At 50.2% G+C, this 20,069-nt stretch overlaps 1 protein-coding gene across 6 annotated transcripts in view; it reads right to left on the bottom strand.

Moving 5' to 3' along the window:
• Positions 1 to 396: 396 nt before the first annotated feature.
• The window catches only part of unc13c (unc-13 homolog C), a 47,922-nt gene continuing 28,249 nt past the window's right edge, over positions 397 to 20,069 (bottom strand). For 4 of the 6 annotated variants that reach the window (XM_062963388.1, XM_062963389.1, XM_062963391.1 and 1 more), the window contains 20 exons: positions 19,583 to 19,651; positions 19,335 to 19,424; positions 19,106 to 19,234; positions 17,023 to 17,156; positions 15,638 to 15,723; positions 13,714 to 13,840; positions 13,282 to 13,378; positions 11,889 to 12,032; positions 11,581 to 11,658; positions 11,191 to 11,268; positions 10,309 to 10,338; positions 7,043 to 7,131; positions 5,124 to 5,261; positions 4,893 to 5,016; positions 4,690 to 4,746; positions 4,063 to 4,143; positions 3,123 to 3,270; positions 2,522 to 2,614; positions 2,265 to 2,424; positions 397 to 2,080 (listed from right to left, as the gene is read on the bottom strand). In XM_062963388.1, coding sequence (XP_062819458.1) covers positions 1,792 to 2,080; positions 2,265 to 2,424; positions 2,522 to 2,614; positions 3,123 to 3,270; positions 4,063 to 4,143; positions 4,690 to 4,746; positions 4,893 to 5,016; positions 5,124 to 5,261; positions 7,043 to 7,131; positions 10,309 to 10,338; positions 11,191 to 11,268; positions 11,581 to 11,658; positions 11,889 to 12,032; positions 13,282 to 13,378; positions 13,714 to 13,840; positions 15,638 to 15,723; positions 17,023 to 17,156; positions 19,106 to 19,234; positions 19,335 to 19,424; positions 19,583 to 19,651 — 2,241 coding nt within the window. In that variant the 3' untranslated portion in view covers positions 397 to 1,791. Of the gene's footprint in view, positions 2,081 to 2,264; positions 2,425 to 2,521; positions 2,615 to 3,122; positions 3,271 to 4,062; positions 4,144 to 4,689; positions 4,747 to 4,892; positions 5,017 to 5,123; positions 5,262 to 7,042; positions 7,132 to 8,255; positions 8,527 to 10,308; positions 10,339 to 11,190; positions 11,269 to 11,580; positions 11,659 to 11,888; positions 12,033 to 13,281; positions 13,379 to 13,713; positions 13,841 to 15,637; positions 15,724 to 17,022; positions 17,157 to 19,105; positions 19,235 to 19,334; positions 19,425 to 19,582; positions 19,652 to 20,069 lie in introns of those variants that run through there. The other 2 variants (XM_062963392.1, XM_062963393.1) reach the window with 2 other exon arrangements.

Below are 20,069 nucleotides of genomic sequence, written 5' to 3'. Positions count from 1 at the left end.
GCATTTCCACAAATGTCCAGTCACTGCTGGAAAAGACAGAGTTTCATCTATGCTGATGATTGTGCCATCACCGACCAAGCAGAGAGTTTTGAAATAGTTGAACAGAAGCTCTCTGAAGCTTGAGGTGTTCTTACTGCCTATTACAGAGAAAACCAGCTGGTTCCTAATCCATCTAAAACGCAGACGTTGCTTTCCATCTTCAGAACAGACAAGCATCTCAAGCTCTGAGGATGTCCTGGGAAGGAAGGGAGTTTTGAATTGTCCCCCTTCCAGTTGGGAAGATCTTTTGTAGCCGGCGGTTTAATCCGCTGTGCTATACCCGCGGTCCTTCTCTCCTTCAAGCCCCCTCCTCGAAAAAAGGGAAAGAGTAAATAAAGACAACGGGAGGAGACCGGGGCAGTTTCCTCTTGCTTTATTGTACAATTTCTCATGAAAGGTATTTACAGCACATGGAGGTTATATTTTCAATTTGTTTTATTGTTTTGTTTTGTTTTTTGTTGCCTCAGTGCAGGACACAGGCATGTTGCATAAGTAGAAACCTTCCGAACGTTTGTATGAAAAACGAAAAGTAAGAAATAAAGCACTGAACCGAGGCCCCGTTTCCCAGCGAAGGATGGCAAATGTCAAACCGCACCAAAACGAAAAAGAAAAGAGAAAATATCATTCCTTGGGGAGGAGGGGTCTCCGGACGGGAGCCCCCTCCCCATTGACCTACTCCATGCTTTCCATTAACCCTGTATTGTCCAGACGCAGCATTGGCACCACCAAGGGCCCCTTGTGACCCATAGAGGCCTATTGGGGGGACGGGGCGGGACCCCATTTTCCTGCCCAAAGGAGAGAGAAAGAGAGAGACCCCCTCCTGGAGGAAACCCTGAGCCAGTGACCCCTTTGCCCTTCCTCTGGAGACCCCGACCCCATTATTTGCCTCCTCCTCCTCCTCCGTTGCTTGGGGACCCCTTTGGCCCCCATTGACTTCACTGGAAGAGGCCACCGACCCCCTTGCTTCTGCTGGCCCTCAATGGGGGACCGGGGCTTCCTATTGCCTCCGTAATGGGGGTCCGCTTGGCAGTTTGGGGGCGCGACGTGACCCTCCAATGGGGCTGACAGTGGGGGGATTCTACTTCACAGTGATAAAGAGATGAGAGGTTTTGGGGGCAAAACTAAGGTCTGCACAAAACACTTCCGCCTCCTCTCTCTTATTTTTCTGTTAAAGTTTGTATGCAAAAAACTGTTTTGGCAATTTATAAAATTACAAACCCTTTTTTTCCCCTTCCGGAAGGAACTGCACCTGTTAAGATATGGTAGAAAAAGACCTTTTTTTCTTCTTCTTCTTCTTCACCTGGGGAGCGAAGGTTCGAATGGAGCTTGCATAAAATGGAGCGCCGTCCGGAGCGGGACGACGCGACCCCACGACAAAGGCGGGCAAGTGGACGGGACGGGACGGGACGGAGGGAGGACGACGCGACACAAAAGCAACACTTCCGGACGGCGCCAAGAGGCCCGCTCGCTCATTCGCTCGCTTGCCCGCTGCTTCCGCCGCCGGCGGCAGTTTTGGCACTTTGTTTGAGACAACAAGACTCGTTATTTTTTTCAAGGGCCCTCCCGAAAAAAGGCCGCGAGAAAAGAGCGCTTTTTTTTTTTACGTTTCCGGCATAAACACAAGAGACAGAGCGAGGTAAACATTCCCACAGCGGACTGGCACACGCATGCATGGGTCGGACGGGCAGACGGACGGACGGACATACGGTCAGGCGGGCCGACGGAGGCCCCTCCCTCTCCTCTCCTCTCGTCTCAGGCGGTTTCTTCCGGGGACCGCGTCTCCGTCTTGAGCCGGACGAACTCCTTGGCCACGTCGTCGTGGGTCCTCTGGGAGAGGATGCGCAGGATGGTCAGGCCGGTCTCGTCCGTGCGGAGGCTCCGGCGCAAGGGGTGCCAGGCCGCGCTGGGGCCCCTCTCGGCCGCCAGGCTGCGCAGCTGGAAGACGGCCATGCCGATGACGCGGTCCTCGCGGGCGAAGCAGTAGTCCTTCACCACCAGGTGCACCTCGTAGGCCCCCGGGCGCTCCTCCTTGCCCACCACGCTGGAGGGAGTGAGAAAGGAGAAGGAAGCCCTTCAGAGGACCACTCCTTGACCTATTCTGGGACTCCGACAAGACTTAAAAGCAGGATAAGTGCAATGCTAGACGCGTATGAACAAGGATAAAATCACCATATGGATACTGGGGTCCATGGGTAATTAATATAGGATTGTACACTCCTACTCACAACTGGAAGGTCTCGTTGTACTTGGGCGACCAGGTGTTGCTCTTGGTCTTGGTGCCGTGCCTCCGGCGCTTGTCGCTCAGGCTGGGGCCCAGGAGGAAGACCTCCACGAAGGGGCGGAACATGTTGCTCGTCTGCCACTGCAGCTTGTTGATGGCGATCACTGGGCACAACGGCGACAGGGAGAGTGAGCACCCCGGCCCCACAGCCACACAGACCCAGGGCTCCGCTCTCCCGCCTTGGCTTTGCGAGAGACACACCTTTGATGGTCACTTTGTGCTCTCCGGTCCCGGGCTGCGGAACGACCTCCAGCTGGACGTTGATCTCCCCCACCGGCTTCTCTGTCCCTTGATCTGCAACGAAAGGGAACGCCAATTAGGGACAGAGCCTGTGTGGAAGCGGGCGCAACGGGTGAAATCCAAAGCGCATGCCAGCCGAGAGAGGGCACGGCCCCGAAACAGGAAAGCCAACCTTGGTCTGGCCAGGGGTGGCCAGAGAGACTTTCGTTGGCCTCCGTTTGCATCTAAGTATGCGTCAACACAATTCACGTGTGATTTCCTGGCCCCAGCACAATGCAACAATGAACTGTGTGTGTGTGTGTGTGTATGAGAGCAGCTTCCTCTCTGCCCTCTTTCCATGCGTGTATATGGGATTGGATGTTCTGCGCAGGCTTCGTTCCATGCACGGTCTATGGAGGAGCCATGTTTTCTAAATGCACTGCCGAAAGCGCGTCTTCGGGGAGCCTTAATCCGTCTTTAAGCTCCAGAGAGCTTTCCTTTGCAATCATGCCTCCCTCTAAGACAGATATCTGTATATATGCAATGGGAGGCCCCTCTGCCTCCTGTGCTGACGCGGACTCACTTTGCGTCGCCTGGGTGTCGATGAACTTGGTGATCAGGACGTCGGTGGTCTGCGTGTAGAGGTTGAGGGCGTACTTGAGCGACTGCATGTCGGGGCTCTTCTCCAGGAAGGTCTTCTTCAGGCCGCTCCCTCCGGCATGGAAGTATTGCTGGGAGGGAGGGAGAGAAGCAGGGAAAATAATAATAATTAATTATATTTATAATAATAATAATAATAATAAAACTTTATTTATACCCCGCCACCATCTCCCCACGGGGACTCGGGGCGGCTCACATGGGGCAACTAGCACAACTTAAAAAGACAACAGCATAAATACATTAAACAATATACAAAAAAATAAAAATAAAACACAGTAAGACAATAAAACAAGAGTTAATACAGCAGTAAATCAATCAACCACCAAGTACAATTCAGTCGACTTCATTGGTGGGGGGGACTTCAGAAGCAATATAAAAATAACATCATCAGTTAAAATACCCAAATAAAAGGGACCTAATAACATTCAGGATAGAGTTGTAATGCCAACTGAGGCCACTCCACCTCACGGTGTCTCTCCCATCCCTCTGTGCCAAGGAGGCCACTTCCCCCACGGGGCCACCCAAAGCCGCAGGCCATGCAGCCGCCCGCTTGGTTCTTCCTTCCCGGCTGGGAGGACGGTTTAATTAGCTGACAATTATTCAATCAAAAGGGGTAATTAGACACATCTCTCCCAGATAGGAGAACAGCTCAGCAATGGAAATGCAACCGTGAAATTTACTGCTGCGGATGCTTTTGAGGAAATGGGAGGACATCCGGATGCACCATCAACACGAGGGCGGCTTTCTCCCTTCAAGCCCTCATCCGCACATTGAATGGACCCACTATAAGGAGGGCTCTCTTGGTGGCGCACCACCCGCCGACCCTGCCTCGGCGCCAGGTGAAAGGGCCAGCCAGCGCATACCTTAATGGTGGCCAGGACCACGTCCATGACGGCACACTGCCTCAGCGACAGGCTCTTGGTGTCTTCCCGGATGACGTGGTCCTGCAAGGGGAGGGGGAGAAGGGGTGGAATGCGGTCAGCTCAGCAGTCCGTACCAAAGGTGGGGCCAAAGCCCTCCTTCGCCTGCTGCCTGCAACTTGGCCATCTCTGCCCACTGGGAAGTCTGCACCCCACAACAATCCTATTTCACCCACCATTAACACAATGGGGTGACTGCTTAAAGTCATGTGAGTGTGTGTCCTGGGGGCACGGATGAAAGGACTGGGACATGTCCATGGGACGGGAGGGAGATGGATGCTGATGTGAAGCCTCCACACGCAGCTGCAGCCTACCTCTGCCAGCCAGAGGTCTCTTTGGCTGTTGAGCCACAAAGACTGGACAGTAATATAATAATAATAATAATAATAATAACAACAACAACAACAACAACAATCAGGATTATTATTATTAATAATAGTCGTAATAAACATCAGGAGGGAATTTTTCTGGAACATGGCCAGACAGCCCGGGAAACTCACAGCAACCCAGGAGTTGGGGGGGGGGGGTCTCAAGGACCCTCTCCAGCCAGGGAGGACCCTTCCTCCTTACCTTCAGCTTGGAGAGCTGGCCGAAGTCTTTGGCTGCGCTGAGAAGCATGGGAGGCCCCTGAGAAGAGAGAGAGAGAGGTGCAAAGGGGGTCCCAATGGGCTCCCAGTGGGTCAAGGGTCACTCCACCCTGGGACCCCTTCCCAGGGAGTCTCCTGGCTGAGAGTTTCCCCTCTTTAGGAGCCCCTCCCTGGGTCCCTGCTTACGGTTTGGTCGGTCAAGGGCGGGAGGACGATCTGCTTCTCGATGGTGTTCAGCACCAGCTTCCAGAGCTCCTTCAAGACCCGCTTGAGCACCGTCTTCTCGCAGATTTTGGCCGAGGCGCTTAACCTGTGGGTAAGGGAGGCCACGCAGGGATGAAGAGGGAGCCAAGGAGGGGGCTGCACCCCACTTTCCGGCATCGCCAACCCACAACGCCCCCTTCCCCCCCCTTGTACGTTTTGTCAAGGAAGTCCATCAGCGGTCGCAGGACGATCTCGGCTTCCACCACGCAGTTGCCCTTGTTGTTCTCCGCCTTCAGCTGGTTCAGCTCGGCCGCCATCTGCCTCACGCACTCCCCGACCACCGGCTGGAAACTGAGGGAATCACAGAACAAGAGTCGGGAGAGACCCCCAGGGGCCACCTAGTCCAGCCCCTGTCTGCCTTCATGCAGGATCCTGGGTACTGAAAAACAAACCCCTGAATGCTGCCAAAAGCAAGCCTGGCCATCAGAAGGGCTTTGAGTGCAAAACAGACCAACGAGATATTTTCAGGGAATCCGAGATAAGATTGAAGTCCAAGGGTGTTAGGCACAATCTCATGGGCACCTGGACGGGCTTTCATGAGATGGTTGGGGCTTCAAGCTCCTCAAAGGAGACAACATTGCCATAATAATAATAATAATAATAATAATAATAATAATAATAATAATAATAATAAACTTTATTTATACCCCGCCACCATTTCCCCAACGGGGACTCGGGGCGGCTTACATGGGGCCATGCCCAAAACAATACAATATAGCAAAATATAAAACAACATATCATAATACAATTAAACAATACAATAAAGCAAGACTTCACATAAAGCAAGACTGGAGTTAAAATTTGAGACTGCAATAGTTTTAAAGGAATACTTATGTAAAGTGTTACTAAAGTATGTACAAAGAACTGTACAAACTCAGTTGGATAACAACTCCAGCAGCATTTGAGAACATTATCAAGACGTTAGTAAAAAAATTTTTTTGTTTGATTTCATTTACCTTATGTGTCAAGACTGAGAGTAAAACCTGAAACTGCAACAGGTTTATAGGTATACTTATGTGAAGAGTTGCCATATTATACATTTATGTTATGAGTGATACAATTCCAGTTGCATAATAATATAATTCTTGGACACTTAATTTAGAATATACATTGCTTGTTTGGAACAAATTTTGCAAATAGATTAACATTAGTTGGTGCATATACAACAGGGACAGGGTTATGGTTTATGACTGACTTCATTTAAATCCAGTTCAGACTTAAGTAGGTACGTCACCACAATCCCTTTCTTATACAAGTTGGATACAAGTTGGTGTTACAGATTGGATATATAAAAGATTATATCACTATAGAAATATAGGACTCATAAATTAGTTACTTTAAACTATATTATATACAGTAGAGTCTCACTTATCCAAGCCTCGCTTATCCAAGCTTCTGGATTATCCAAGCCATTTTTGTAGTCAATGTTTTCAATATATCATGATATTTCGGTGCTAAATTCGTAAATACAGTAATTACAACATAACATTACTGCGTATTGAACTACTTTTTCTGTCAAATTTGTTGTATAACATGATGTTTTGGTGCTTAATTTGTAAAATCATAACCTAATTTGATTAAGGAAAAGGCTTTTCCTTAATCCCTCCTTATTATCCAAGATATTCGCTTATCCAAGCTTCTGCCGGCCCGTTTAGCTTGGATAAGTGAGACTCTACTGTACCATACTTTTCTTTGTCCGTTTCACTGTGGATTATAGACATCTGTGTAATTTCAAACAATTAATAAAGCAGTGGTTCCCAACCTTTTTTTTTTGACCAGGGACTTCTCTCCAACATTAGTACCAAAAGGGTTACGAATCAGTTTTTGGTCAAATTTAGATTCGGTTTGGTTATTTGGGGTGCCGATTTGGAAAATTGCATTGGCCAGACCACGTGAGATCAGGGTTTCAGGGCTAGAGTGCAACACCTGCAGGAAACGCAGCATCAAAGCCCACCCCCATAGACAGCCACCCAGCCTCTGCTTCAAAGCCCCCAAAGGAGGAAGGGCAAGGGAGTCGCAACCTCAGCAGCCCCCCCTCTGCAACTGCACCCCCACCAAAGACCCCTCGGTACCTGTCTCCGTAGATGACGCTGAGGTCGTCCAGGACGCCGCTGAGCTTGGCCTGCAGGTCCTTGAGGGCGGAGCTGGCCTCGGGGTCCAGCTGCAAGGGAGGCAAAGGGGTCAGTGCCCGGGACCCCCCTCTCGCCCCCCAGCGCCCTCCCCATCCGCAACGGCTTCTGTCTATCCTAAAGGAGGAGGGAGGGAGGGAGGGAGCAAAGGCATTCACCGCACACCCGCCTGCCTTTCGGAAGAGGGAAGAGGAAGAGGCCACATTAATGGGAAACCAACGTGGAAGTCCAAGGGCCTGGACGGGGCGGCAGGTCCATGGCTCGGGGGGTCTCGGGGAGAGTTTCCACGCTGGTTTGCATTAAGTGTTGGCGGAAGCCGTGCACCCAGCTTGGGAGAGGAAGAGGAGGAAGAGGAAGTGTGTGGCGGCCGAGTTGGGGGGCATGCGGCTGCCTCCGTGGGGCAGGAGGGCGCTTCCTGCTCCCCACCCCCCGTCCGTCCATCTGTCCATCCGTCCTTCCACCCGGCAGACTCCGGGGGTCCTGTGGCATGCCCGGCCCCCTCCCTCTGGGGAGGAAGAGCCTTGGAGAAGCGCACACAGATCTCTCTGGGGATCGGGAGGGAGCGTGTCCATGCGCAGGCATTCACATTTAGCCCCCAAGGAAGGAGGCGCAGCCCCACGCCCTGGGGCCCCTCCGCGGCACTGCCCAGCTGACCCTCAGGCCTCTGGACTCTGCGACAGGATGACTCGGTGCAAGGGCCAGACGGATGGGTATCAAACACTAGCCACTTTGAGTCTCATTACAGAGAGAAAAGTGGGGTACATTTCATCATCATAATAATAATAATAATAATAATAATAATAATAATAATAAAAACACCAGTACAAGAAAACAGCACTACAAACTAGAGCTGACAGCTGGCACAACAAAACATTGCATGGAAAGTTCCTTGACAAAATGGAAGGAAAAGCTGATAAGGAGAAGACCTGGCTCTGGCTCACAAATGGGACCCTGAAGAAGGAGACAGAAGGCCTGATCCTTGCAGCCCAGGAGCAAGACGTCAGGACAAAGGCAATTAATAATAATAATAATAATAATAATAATAATAATAATAGAAGACCTGGCTCTGGCTCACGAATGGGACCCTGAAGAAGGAGACAGAAGGCCTGATCCTGGCAGCCCAGGAGCAAGACATCAGGACAAATGCAATTAAGGCCAAGATCGAAAAATCAGCTGATGACCCAAAATGCAGACTGTGCACGGAAACCGACGAAACCATTGATAATCTCCTCAGCTGCTGTAAGAAAATTGCACAGACAGACTACAAACAGAGGCACAACCATGTGGCCCAAATAATTCATTGGAACTTATGCCTCAAGTACCACCTGCCGGCAGAAAAGAACTGGTGGGATCACAAACCTGCAAAAGTCTTGGAAAATGAGCACGCAAAGATACTGTGGGACTTCCGAATCCAGACTGACAAAGTTCTGGAACACAACACACCAGACATCACAGTTGTGGAAAAGAAAAAGGTTTGGATCATTGATATCGCCATCCCAGGTGACAGTCACATTGACGAAAAACAACAGGAAAAACTCAGCCGCTATCAGGACCTCAAGATTGAACTTCAAAGACTCTGGCAGAAACCAGTGCAGGTGGTCCCGGTGGTGATGGGCACATTGGGTGCCGTGCCAAAAGATCTCAGCCGGCGTTTGGAAACAATAGACATTGACAAAATCACGATCTGCCAACTGCAAAAGGCCACCCGACTGGGATCTGCGCACATCATCCGAAAATACATCACACAGTCCTAGACACTTGGGAAGTGTTTGACTTGTGATTTTGTGATATGAAATCCAGCATATCTGTCTTGTTTGCTGTGTCATACAATAATAATAATAATAATAATAATAATAATAATAATAATAATAATAATAATAATAATGATACTCCTGACATCACGATCATGTTAAAAAAACAAAGTATGGATCATCGATATTGCAATCCCAGACGACAACAGAATCAACAAAAAGCAACTTGAATGCTGACACAAGACGAGGATTTAAAGATCAAACTACAAAGACTCTGACACAAGCCAGTCAAGGGGGTCCCAGTGGTGATCATACTACGCATTTATGGATGAAAAGCACGGAGGCTGTGCCCCATGCAATTGTCTTAGGTCAAAACCTAAACTTTCAATGTATATATTAGACTTTCAGATTTCAATATTAGTGTCAAAAATACGTAGTATGATTTTACATAGGATTTGTGTGACATTAGAACAGTAATGACAAAGGTCACTTAAGTAAAATAAATATTAAATAACAAAAAATATAATAAAAATAGTGTAAAAACTAAACTAATCTGGGAATCTGCTGTTGCAACACATCCAATGAAGTGTTTTAAAACCCGTATAAAAATTATTAGGACTAGGTATGTTCCAGCCTGCTTGGAATACATGAAGCTCATTCCAGAAAACAATCAGCGCTGACCAAATGACCACCGGTCAGGTGCAAAAGGCCACCCGACTTGCATCTGCACACATTATTTGCCAATACATCACACAGTCCAAGACACTTGGCAAGTGTCCGACGTGGGATCCAATACAACAGCGAGCATAGGAATCTTGTTTGCTATGTAGTCATCATTTTGTAGTGTATATAATAATAACAACAACAACAACAATAATGCCTCTCTATGACGTTTAAAGCCTGGCTCTGCTCCTTTGAATTGCAAAGTCTCATTTGCTCTGCTGCCGTGCTCGGAAGCTTCTGCGCTGCTAAACTGCTGCATTGTGTTGCCACTTTGTTTTTGCTGCTTTTTCCAACCCTAACAACGCGCAGGGTTTGGAAATGCGCTGCACGCACCCCATTCCAAGCTGACCCCTCCTCCCCGACCTTTGCGCCCTGGGCCTTTCTTTCGTCTGGCTAGAATGGAAATGCTCCCATGGCTTCGCGAAGCAAGCCCGCGCCGGCTGGCCCCGCTTTGCACGCAGCCCGGGAGAGAAGCCATGGTCTGCTTGTCTGCTCAGAAAGATCGGGAGCGTGAGGAGGCAGGCGGAGGCCGTGCGGATCTTTCGTGGCGACGGAGCGTGTGCAGAGGGTGCTCTGGCGGAAGGGGGGAGGGAGCGGGGGGGGGGAAGGAAGGAAGGAAGGAAGGAAGGAGGCGGACCCCCTCCCCGTTGCCGACTGCGCAATGGCCGGCTCTGGGCCGCGGGGCAGGAGCCAGGAGGAAGAATGAACAGAAGATGCTTACTAGGCCGCACAAACCTCATAAGAAAACCGCTCTCCTTCTTGCTTCTGCTCAGGGAAGGGCAAGTCAAAGGCGTCAGACAGAGACAGGACGACACAATTACAGACAAGACCCCGCCCCTCCTCCCGCTGGACACTTCACCCCGCGCCCCTCCCCTCCCCAAACCCCACCGTTAGAGACCGAGGGGGGTCGTCGGCAACAACCACGGGACAGACAAAGACCGACACACTGACCAGGGGCTCCCGCCTGATCCAGAGGAGAGACCCTGTGCTTTTGATTTTCAGGGCCTCTTCAATGGGGGGTCCATTTCATGGGCTTCTATCTGATTTATTTTTTTATCGGGAAACTGCAAGTCGCTTCTGGTGTGAGATCCTGTTGCTCATCCTGTGAGAGGTTTCTCTCATGTCCACGCATGGGAAGCTGGAGCTAACAGACGGGAGCTCTCCCCACTCCCCGGATCCAAACCGCCAGCCTTTCAGTCGGCAGTCCTATCGGCACAAGGGTTTAACCCACCGTGTCACCGGCAGGACTGCTGACCAAAAAGTAGGTGGTTCAAATCCTGGGAGTGGGGGTGAGCTCCCGCCTGTCAGCTCTAGCTCCCCATGTGGGGAGACGAGAGAAGCCTCCCACAGGGTGGTAAAACATCAAAACATCTGGGGAATGTCCCCTGGGCAACGGAGCGATTTGCAGTTTCTCAAGTCACTCCTGATACCGAAATTTTTTTTAAAATCTGATTTATACCATATTTTTAATGGTTTGCATGGCCTGAACTGCACGCCACTCTGGGTTCTGACAACAGAAAGTGGGACAGAGATATCTGAATTCAAGGGACAGCTAACGGGATCCAGAGATGGGATCTTTCTGTCATTCTATCCTGGCGCAAAGAGGGCCAGACTCACCTCCTTGCCCCCCATGGCTTCAAACATCTTCTCCAGCTGGACCCGCAGTTGCTGGATGTTGTTCATCAGGATGCAGGGCTAAAGGCGGAAAGAAAAGGCCTTTGTTTACTTATTTAGAGTATTGTTTGTAAACTTCCTCCTTTTGGAATGCGGTTCCTATTTATCTACCCACATTTGTTTTCAAACCGCTAGGTAGGCAGGAGCTGGGCTAAAGTTCAGGAGCTCACCCTGACCCAGGCTTCGAACTCTCAACCTTCCGGTTGGCAAGATTTATTGCAGCTTGGGGATTAATCTGCTGTGCTAAAACCTGGTCCATTAGGGGCCACAAAGGGGCTCCGGGGAGAGAGCAGAGGGACAGACAGCGGGCGTTACGTCGAAAAGGGGACTCACCAGGTTTTCTCTGTCACAGTAAGAGCTGAAGTCGTTCGTGACGATGACGGCGTATTGAGTGAGCACTTTGTGGATGGTCTGGAACAGGAAAGGGAAGGAAGGAAGGAAGGAAGGAAGGAAGGAAGGAAGGAAGGAAGGAAGAAGGGGAGTGCTTATCACCCCAAAGTGGCCACCAGATAGTCAAGACTCCAAATCCCAACATTCCCAGGTGAAGAGGGTCCTCCTGCCCACCCAAGCCAAATTCTCCCCCAGTTTAGTAGGGCTCAAGCGCCAGGAGGAGGAGGAGGCAGAGGCGGAGGCCACTCTACCTTGGCAAACCTCCTCATGAGGTGGGAGAGGGCCTCCGGGTTGGGGCACTCCAGCTTCCGGATGATCTCGAAGCTCTGGTTGAGCTGCGTGAAGACGTCCACCACGGAGCAGGAGAAGAGCGCGTGGTCAGAGGTCTGCTGGAACTGAGGCCAAGGGAAGAAGGAAGGAAGGATTTGTGAACTAATACGTTATCATTATCTCATTTTTATATCTCTATATATAAAAGGGTAATGAAATTTCGGCCTAGGACAAAACAACAAAACTACACATCCCAGAAACACTCAACTTGGCAGCACAACCCCTCATCCATGCCTCTATGTTCACACAACAAAAAGAAAAGAAAAATAAAGTCCTAATTAGAGGGAGAGGAATAATTGTTTTTATCCAATTGCTGCCATTTAAAAGGCTAAGTTCCACCCACTTGGTCTCCTAGCAACACACTCAGCCCAGGGGACAGGCAGAGCTAGGCCTCACTTAGGCCTCTTCCCCACTGCCTATAAAAAACAGATTATCAGATTTGAACTGGATTATATGACAGTGTAGACTCAAGGCCCTTCCACACAGCTATATAACCCATTTATAATCTTATATTATCTGCTTTGAACTGGATTATCTTGACTCCACACTGCCATATAATCCACTTCAGTGTACAGTCGGACACAACTAGACTTAATCTCAGGGGAAAACCTTTACCCTTTACCTTAACTACCACCAATTCCTCAATACTTTATTTCCCAGACCATCATACTTCGCCACAGCAACGCGTGGCCGGGCACAGCTAGTATGTGTGTGTGTGTGTATATGTGTGTGTGTGTGTATATGTGTGTGTGTGTGTGTGTGTGTATGTATGTATGTATGTATGTGTGTGTATGTGTGTGTGTGTGTGTGTGTGTGTGTGTGTGTGTGTGTGTGTATATATATATATATATATATATATATATATATATATATATATTTTAGTTGCCCTGCAGTTAAGAGATTTTAAATAACGGATGTGTCAGTACCTCCCAATTAGATTTACATTGTCTCTATCAGGCATGGGCAAACTTGGGCTCAAGCCCAAGCGCCGGGTGCTTGCCGGGAGGGAAAAGTCTGCGCCGGTCATGTCTGGTCCCTCCCGGCAAGCACCCAGCTTGGAGAGGCCTGCTGCATGTTGCTGCCTAGAAAAACAGTAACGCACAGCAGGCCTCTCCAAGTGCCGGGTACCTGCTGGGAAGGGCGCGACGCCGACACGTCGGATAATACGGTGCGTCGGATAAGCAAAAGTCAGATAACCGGAACTTTACTGTATTATTAGTGTTGTTGTTGTTGTTGTTATTCAGCCTCTTCTTCAAAGTCAGACCCATAGCAAACCCCTTTTCTCCCCCAATTTAATCCAGCCCCGCCTCTCACCCCGTCCTTCTTGTCCCGCCCCAAAGCGCCGTGGAGGAACTCCATGGAGACGTCCTCATTCTCGTCCAGCCACTGCATGACAAAGGGCTCAAACCACCTGGAAGGAGGAGGAGGGAGAGGAAGGGACCCTCAGAGAACAGCCCCCTGACTCGGAAGGGGTTGCATGGGTGGAAAGGGGTCAAAGAAGGGGTCCACAGAATAGGACCCAGGCCCCGCTCCTATGGGCAAAAGATGTGAGAAGGAAGGAGAGCTTTGGGGCAAGTGGCCAGCCTTGGGGAACGGTTGTGGCAAGAAGGGGAGTGGGCTTCCATTGCAGACCCCTTGGAGCCCCCATGTCTCCCCTTGGATACGTAAGGAAGGGAGCCCGTCCCGCCAGCCCCCCCCCTCCCGCCAGACCCCGACCCGACCCCGCAAGACACTTCTTGGACTCACAGGGAGTATTCGGGCACCGAGTCCCGGAAGGAGGGGATCTCTCTCACGTATTCATTATAAAACCACTTCACTTTGAAGTGCAAATTCATATAATCGGTGCTCTTGCATAACCGCTGCTTTTCATGCTCTGTCGGGGGAACACAGGGAAGGAGGAAAGGAAAGCGTTTAACAAAAGCAGGCGCCGTAAATACAATTACACTCTGTCCGGGGGCACCGCTTAGTTCCGGACAAAGAGACGGACGCTCTCGTCTGGAGGACGGCTCGCGGATGGCGGGAGGGAGGGAGGGAGGGGGCCAGAAATGGGGTGTCCCCTTGGGGGGGGGGGCTCATGGGACTGCAAAAAGAGGCCCCAAAGAAGACCCCTCCCCTCCCTGCTTCCCTTGGAGGGCAAATGGGGGCCACGAGAGCCTTGTTTCTTTACATGTTTATAGTTGCTTAGTGTTAAATTTTGAGATTCGAGGTCCCCCAAAAGGAGGGGTATCAATACTGACAGTAATACTAATACAGTAGAGTCTCACTTATCCAACGTTCTGGATTATCCAACGCATTTTTGTAGTCAATGTTTTCAATAAATCGTGATATTTTGGTGCTAAATTCATAAATACAGTAATTACTACATAGAATTACTGCGTATTGAACTACTTTTTCTGTCCAATTTGTTGTATAACCTGATGTTTTGGTGCTTCATTTGCAAAATCATAACCTAATTTGATGTTTAATAGGCTTTTCCTTAACCCCTCCTTATTATCCAACATATTCGCTTATCCAACATTCTGCCGGCCCGTTTATGTTGGATAAGTGAGACTCTACTGTATTTTGAGATCTACTGACAGTAATACTAATACTAAGAATAATAATTCTGTGGACGTTGGAAGGCTTGAAAGGCCCTTGGACTGTCTTGGGAGGCCTTTTGGGAGGGAAGAGGAGGGGGCTGAGGGGGGGGGAGCCCCCGCCACTCGGCTAATCTGGTGCTCAAACACGGCAGCTGCGCCAAACGTGCCGGGATTTGGGAGAAAGGGCTTAGGCGACGGAATATCTGACAGGCGCATCCTCCTCTGCTCGCTCCACAGAGGTTGTGTTTGCATGAGAAGGCGGCGGACTCTGCGCTGCCTCCCCTGAACGTGGGGAAGAGGAGGAGGACTGGGTTTGGGGTGGGGGAGAGGGTGTCATAGGGTCAGGCCTGTAGCGAGGGGGGTTTTTTAGGGGTTCAACCCCCCCCCCCCCCGACATTTTTCAGGTTATAAAAAAAACCTGGTTTACTCATGAATTTTAACTGGTTAACCAAATCCCCATGCTAAGTCTATGAGACACAAAACATTAAGAGTCCCTCCAGGCACTCTCTCAAGCAGATATTGACAGGTTTGTAGCGGGGAGGGGTGTGTGCTAGGGGTTCAACCCCCCCCCCCTGAAATTTTCAAAACCCCTCCCGAAATTTTTTTCTGGCTACGGCCCTGCATAGGGTGGTCTCTGGTGCCATGAAGCCCCTCCAGACCACAAGAGCAGAGCCAGCGGCACTGCATTGCTTTAGGAACAAGAAAGACAGAGAAGGGTCATCCTGTGGGGACAGGGCTGCCTCCAACCCTTCTCTTCCTTCTTTCTCTCCTTCCCTCCCTCCCTCCCTCCCTCTCCCTGCCCTCCCCCTTTCTGCTTGCCAGGCCCCCTCCCTCCCTCCCTGCCCCTCCTCCCTGGCGCTTCCTCCTGTCCCAATGATTTTGGCGAGGCATCAGGCGGAGGCCCGTGTCCAGCTGTGACAACCTGCCAAGTTGCTCCCAGTCCAGTTTAGAGCCACGTCGGAAGGAATCACCCGACAGGCAGGGACATGGATGAGAAAGGAGAAGAGGGGGAGACGGGTGGGCGGGTGCTGCTCCTGCGGGCGCAAGGCCTGCCCTCCCTCCCTCCCTATTTCCCTCCGTCCCCCACTCACCTTCCAGCGCGTACTTCATGTCCTGGGCAAAGAGGCCCCACATGATCTCCGCGCTGACCCTGCCCATGTTCAGCTCCTGGGGGAACCTGCAAAACAGAGACCCACTGGTCAGTCTGACCCTCCCTGAAATGCCCATCTCGCCCACAAAGGCTTTGTGTGACCCATTTCCCCTCTGACTTCAAACACACAACTCTTTGGGGGGACATTCCCCCCACAACCCAGTCCTGGGGGGGGGGGGGTGAGGTGGGGGGCTCAGCGCCCCATTCTGTCTGCAATCAGACACTCAGACTCCGCGATGCGGGGAGAGGGAAAGCGCCCTCTTAATGCATTCCCCGCCACTCAATGCCGGATAATCTTTCCCAGATTATTTGGCTTTCAGAAGCGCTGTGCAAACTTGATGTTTATAAAAATATCCCCTTGTATTTGCTGATCTTAATTCCCTGGGAATGTGGTGCGTCAAAAGGACTGGAATCATTGGACGGGAGCTTTGCATGATGCGGCCGCCTTGCAGGCCCTGTTGGAGTTCAGCCTTGGATCGTGCCTGCAGCACCTGGGGATTCTGGGCTTGCAAGTCGGCAAGAGAATCAGCAGCAGGGGATTTTAAGCCCTGGAAATGAGCAGTCTCTGTCTGAATCTGAAGACTGAAATTCCAGAGAGGCCATTTGCTAGGGAAGCAGGGTCAAAAGCAGAGAGGAGCCCAGAGGAGGAGACTCAGGTGCACAGTCTAATGAGCAGTTAGATAGGAGAGTTACGTTTAGTCAACACAGGGCTGCTCAACAGAGTTTGCAAAGGTCAAGACCCTTGTTAGCAAAAAAGTATTTTTCTCATGGGAGAAGGAATGATTTTCTGTCTCTATTAACAAGACCAAAAGGCCTTTTCACCAGTCTGGTCAACGTTGGGTTTTAAGGCTACATCTCTTGCCAAGTCAAGCCTGCTAAGGGATTTCTAGTTCCATGTTTCCTGTCGCTCATGTTCCATGCTTCCAAGTGTTAAAGATTGTTCCTGAATCTCATGGAGTTATTCTGCTCTTGTATTCCTGGTTTTTGATGCTACTGTTGTACTTTGAGGACTACTTCTGACATTTAGACTGTTTTTTATATTATTTTTTGCTGAACTGCTTTTCAAAAATATTCTTCAATAAACTGCTTTGCTATTTCACCTTGGATTGGGTTTGGTGTTAAATACAGAGGTGTTTCCCAGCCCTGGAGAACAACAGGCTTAAGGACTGTGGGGCCTCTACTGGGGGAGTCCTGGGGCCAAAAAGAAGGGGCCGGGACTGACTTGTTCCTTCCGACACATCGCAATCCAAGGGCCCAGAGAAGGAAGGCCCCTCAGTGCCCAACCGAGAGCCAAGAGTCTTATTAGGGGCCCCTCCCCCTCCTTACTGGTTCAAGACGGGTGTGTAGGCTGTCCGGTCCTCGTCGATGATGGTGACCATGAGGGTGATGAGCTGCGTCCAGAAGTCCAGGTTCTGGATGGTGGGGCCCTGTTCCTCCCGCGACACCTCTGGCTTCTTGCCCTGCAGCCAATGAAAGGGTGAGTGGAGGGAATGGCTTCTTTCTTTCCTTCCTTCCCTCCCCCAAAATCGGCGTGAGCCTCCAAGAGTGACATTGGCACCTCTCCTCCCCATCTTGCCAGGGTCTTTTCGGAGCAGAAGGCTCAGCGCAATCATTTCTGGAGCGCTTCCTCATGCGAAACCGGGGCCAAGGAGCTGGGAACACAGCGCTTTCGTTCCAACCTCATTTCATGTCAAGAGGAGCATACGGCGGAGGAGGAGGTGTTGGAGGAACACGTCCAAATGTCACCCACAGATTAAGCCGGAGGAAAACAAACAAGGGCTATAAAAAAGGAGCTCCAGGCAAGTGATAAGAGCTTGGAAAAGCTGATCTGTTGTCAGGTTTGCCATTTTGGCTGCCAGGCCGGAGCTATCTCTGCCTTCAGGAGGGCGGCAGGGAGGGAAGGCGGCAGGACCAAGGCAGCTCCTTTGGGGCCGGATTTGACCTGGAGCAGTGTCCAAACAATGCCCAAAAGCAAGGGAATGTCTAGGACAGTGATGGCCAACCTATGACACGCGTGTCAGCACTGACACGCCTAGCCATTTTTGCTGACACGCTGCTGCATGCAGATTGATTGGATGACTATGTCTATTGTGGCCAAATCTGGTGGTCCAGTGGTTTTGGTCCAGTGGTTTTGTTGTTTACTCCATGGGAATTACACACATTACATTTATATATATATAGATTATTATTATATCATTCTATTATTATTCTATTATTATTGTAGTATATTATTATATAATATTATTATTATATTATTAATTATTCATGACTACATTGAAACTACAATACAGAGAAATCAGCGTGGAAACTGCAAGAGGTACCATAGATGTATGTATATGGAAATAAGGGTAGTAAATAGTTTTTGATTTATTAAATACAGTTATATATTACAATTATACATTTTTGCTATTTAAACTATACATATTGTGAAATTATGGGTTTTTTTCTCGAAGTGACACACCACCCAAGTCATGCTAGGTTTTTTAGTGAATTCTGACACACCAAGCGCAAACGGTTGCCCTTCATTGGTCTAGGAGGAGCTTGGTCTGGCACCTGGAAGCCGCCAGTATTTACATCTGGCCGTATGGAAGCCCCCAAGGCAGCCAGGGGAAGAAGGGGCTTGTGGGGGCTTTGCTGGAGGAGAATAATAATAATACTGAGATGCCGAGGATGGGAAAGCCTATATAGCACATATACACAATTGTCTGTCTTGTCAGCGTATAAACGGGATTGAACGTTTGCCGCATATGTATGTTCCATGATCTGCCCTGAGTCCCCTTAGGGGTGAAAAGGAAGGACGGAATATAAGTACTGAAAATAAATTAATAAAATATAATTTCGAACCCGCCCTCTCTCCCCAGAGAGACTCAGAGTGGCTTACAAAAAAAAAAGCAAAAAACAAAACAACCCCCCCCCAAAAAAAACCAAAAACAACAGTGGCAAACATTCAATGCCATAAGCAATAAATAAGAAAATATCACACATACTATTAAAAACACAATTGGAAGGCTTAGGTTAAAGGTGTAAATCAGTCAATCAGACATCAAAGATGGCACAATGAAACAGTTAAATCTGTATAAAGTTTGAAGTATAAAAAATACAGCTCTACAATAAATTACATAATCATTGCCGACTGCGTCCGCCATGTTAGAATCTATAATATTATCCTTCCTCTTCTCCATACGCTAGTGAACAGAAATAGGCTTTTAAAGTTGTCTTAAAGGAGAGGACTGAGGGGGCTGCTCTAATTTGCTTTGGGAGGGAGTTCCAGAGGGAGGGGCAACCACAGAAAAGGCCCCGGTCACTCTCGTTCCCACCAGCCATGCTCGAGACGGAGGTGGGACTGAGAGCAGATTTCCAGGCGGGGATGCGGGTGGTCAAACAGTCTGGGTGAGAAGGGCTTACTCACCTGGTCCATGAGCTGAGCGTAGAGTTCGTAGCAGTTGTCGAAGATGTACCTGTAGGTGGAGTCCAGGCAGGCGCGGACGCAGTCCTTGACCACGGCGCTGGCCCTGGGGGGGCTCTGCAGCTCCAGCACCTGGGGGTTGGGGGTCGGTGGAGGAGGACGGTCAATAAAGGACTCAATGGGAGAGAGGCAGCTGCAAGGCCTCTCCTTCATTCACTGCCACAATACTTGCCTTCAGGCGGAAGAACGTGATGCTCGTCAGCAGATCCACGGTGGACTTCAGGTCCTGGAGCCGCTCAGGGCTGCTGGCGGGGAAGTTTTCCTGGATGCCGATAAGGATAAAAGAGGCTCGCAATGAGGCCCAGGGGCGCCTTCCTGGCCCCACCAAGGACCACCCCCATGTGCGGAGGAAGGGGCTCTTGGTCACCTGCTCCTCCTTCTAAAGGAAACCCAATGACCCTCCTAGACTTCGGTGCTCACCCTGTACTTGGAGAGGTCAATCCTCAAGGAATTGTGCAGCTGGTCCAGCAGTTTGACAAACTTTTCCCTCTGCGGAGGAAGAGAGGGAGGCAGGGCCCTGAGTCGTGGAAGAGAAGCCCCCCTTGGCCAGTCCCCTCCCACAGCAGCAGATGGGAGAAACCCACCTGCCTTCAGACCCCCTCCCCAAGTAATGATGGAGAACTCAACTGGGCAAAGATACCCTTCCAGCCAGCCCATAAACCCCTGGAAGGGCTTCCTTGGGTTTCAGCCACGAGGCAAAGAGGGGCTCCTATCAGAACGGGGGGGTCTCACGTGGCAAATGTGGCTCCCAATGCTGCCCTGCCCCCGTGTTCACATCCCTAAGTGTCACCAAGGGGGCTGAGTGCATCCCTCCCCCCAATAAACAGCCCCTCTCTTGGCCTGGTTCCCGCACAACGGTGGCCACCGGGGTCCTGCCCGCGCAGCCATCTGCTGAGCCACAAACTGG

This window comes from Anolis carolinensis, unplaced genomic scaffold (genome assembly GCF_035594765.1).
Source record: "Anolis carolinensis isolate JA03-04 unplaced genomic scaffold, rAnoCar3.1.pri scaffold_11, whole genome shotgun sequence".
In the NCBI taxonomy this organism is placed as follows: Eukaryota; Metazoa; Chordata; class Lepidosauria; order Squamata; family Dactyloidae; genus Anolis; species Anolis carolinensis.
The sequence above is the reverse complement of the archived record's forward strand: the minus strand, read 5'-3'. Positions and strand labels throughout refer to the sequence as shown.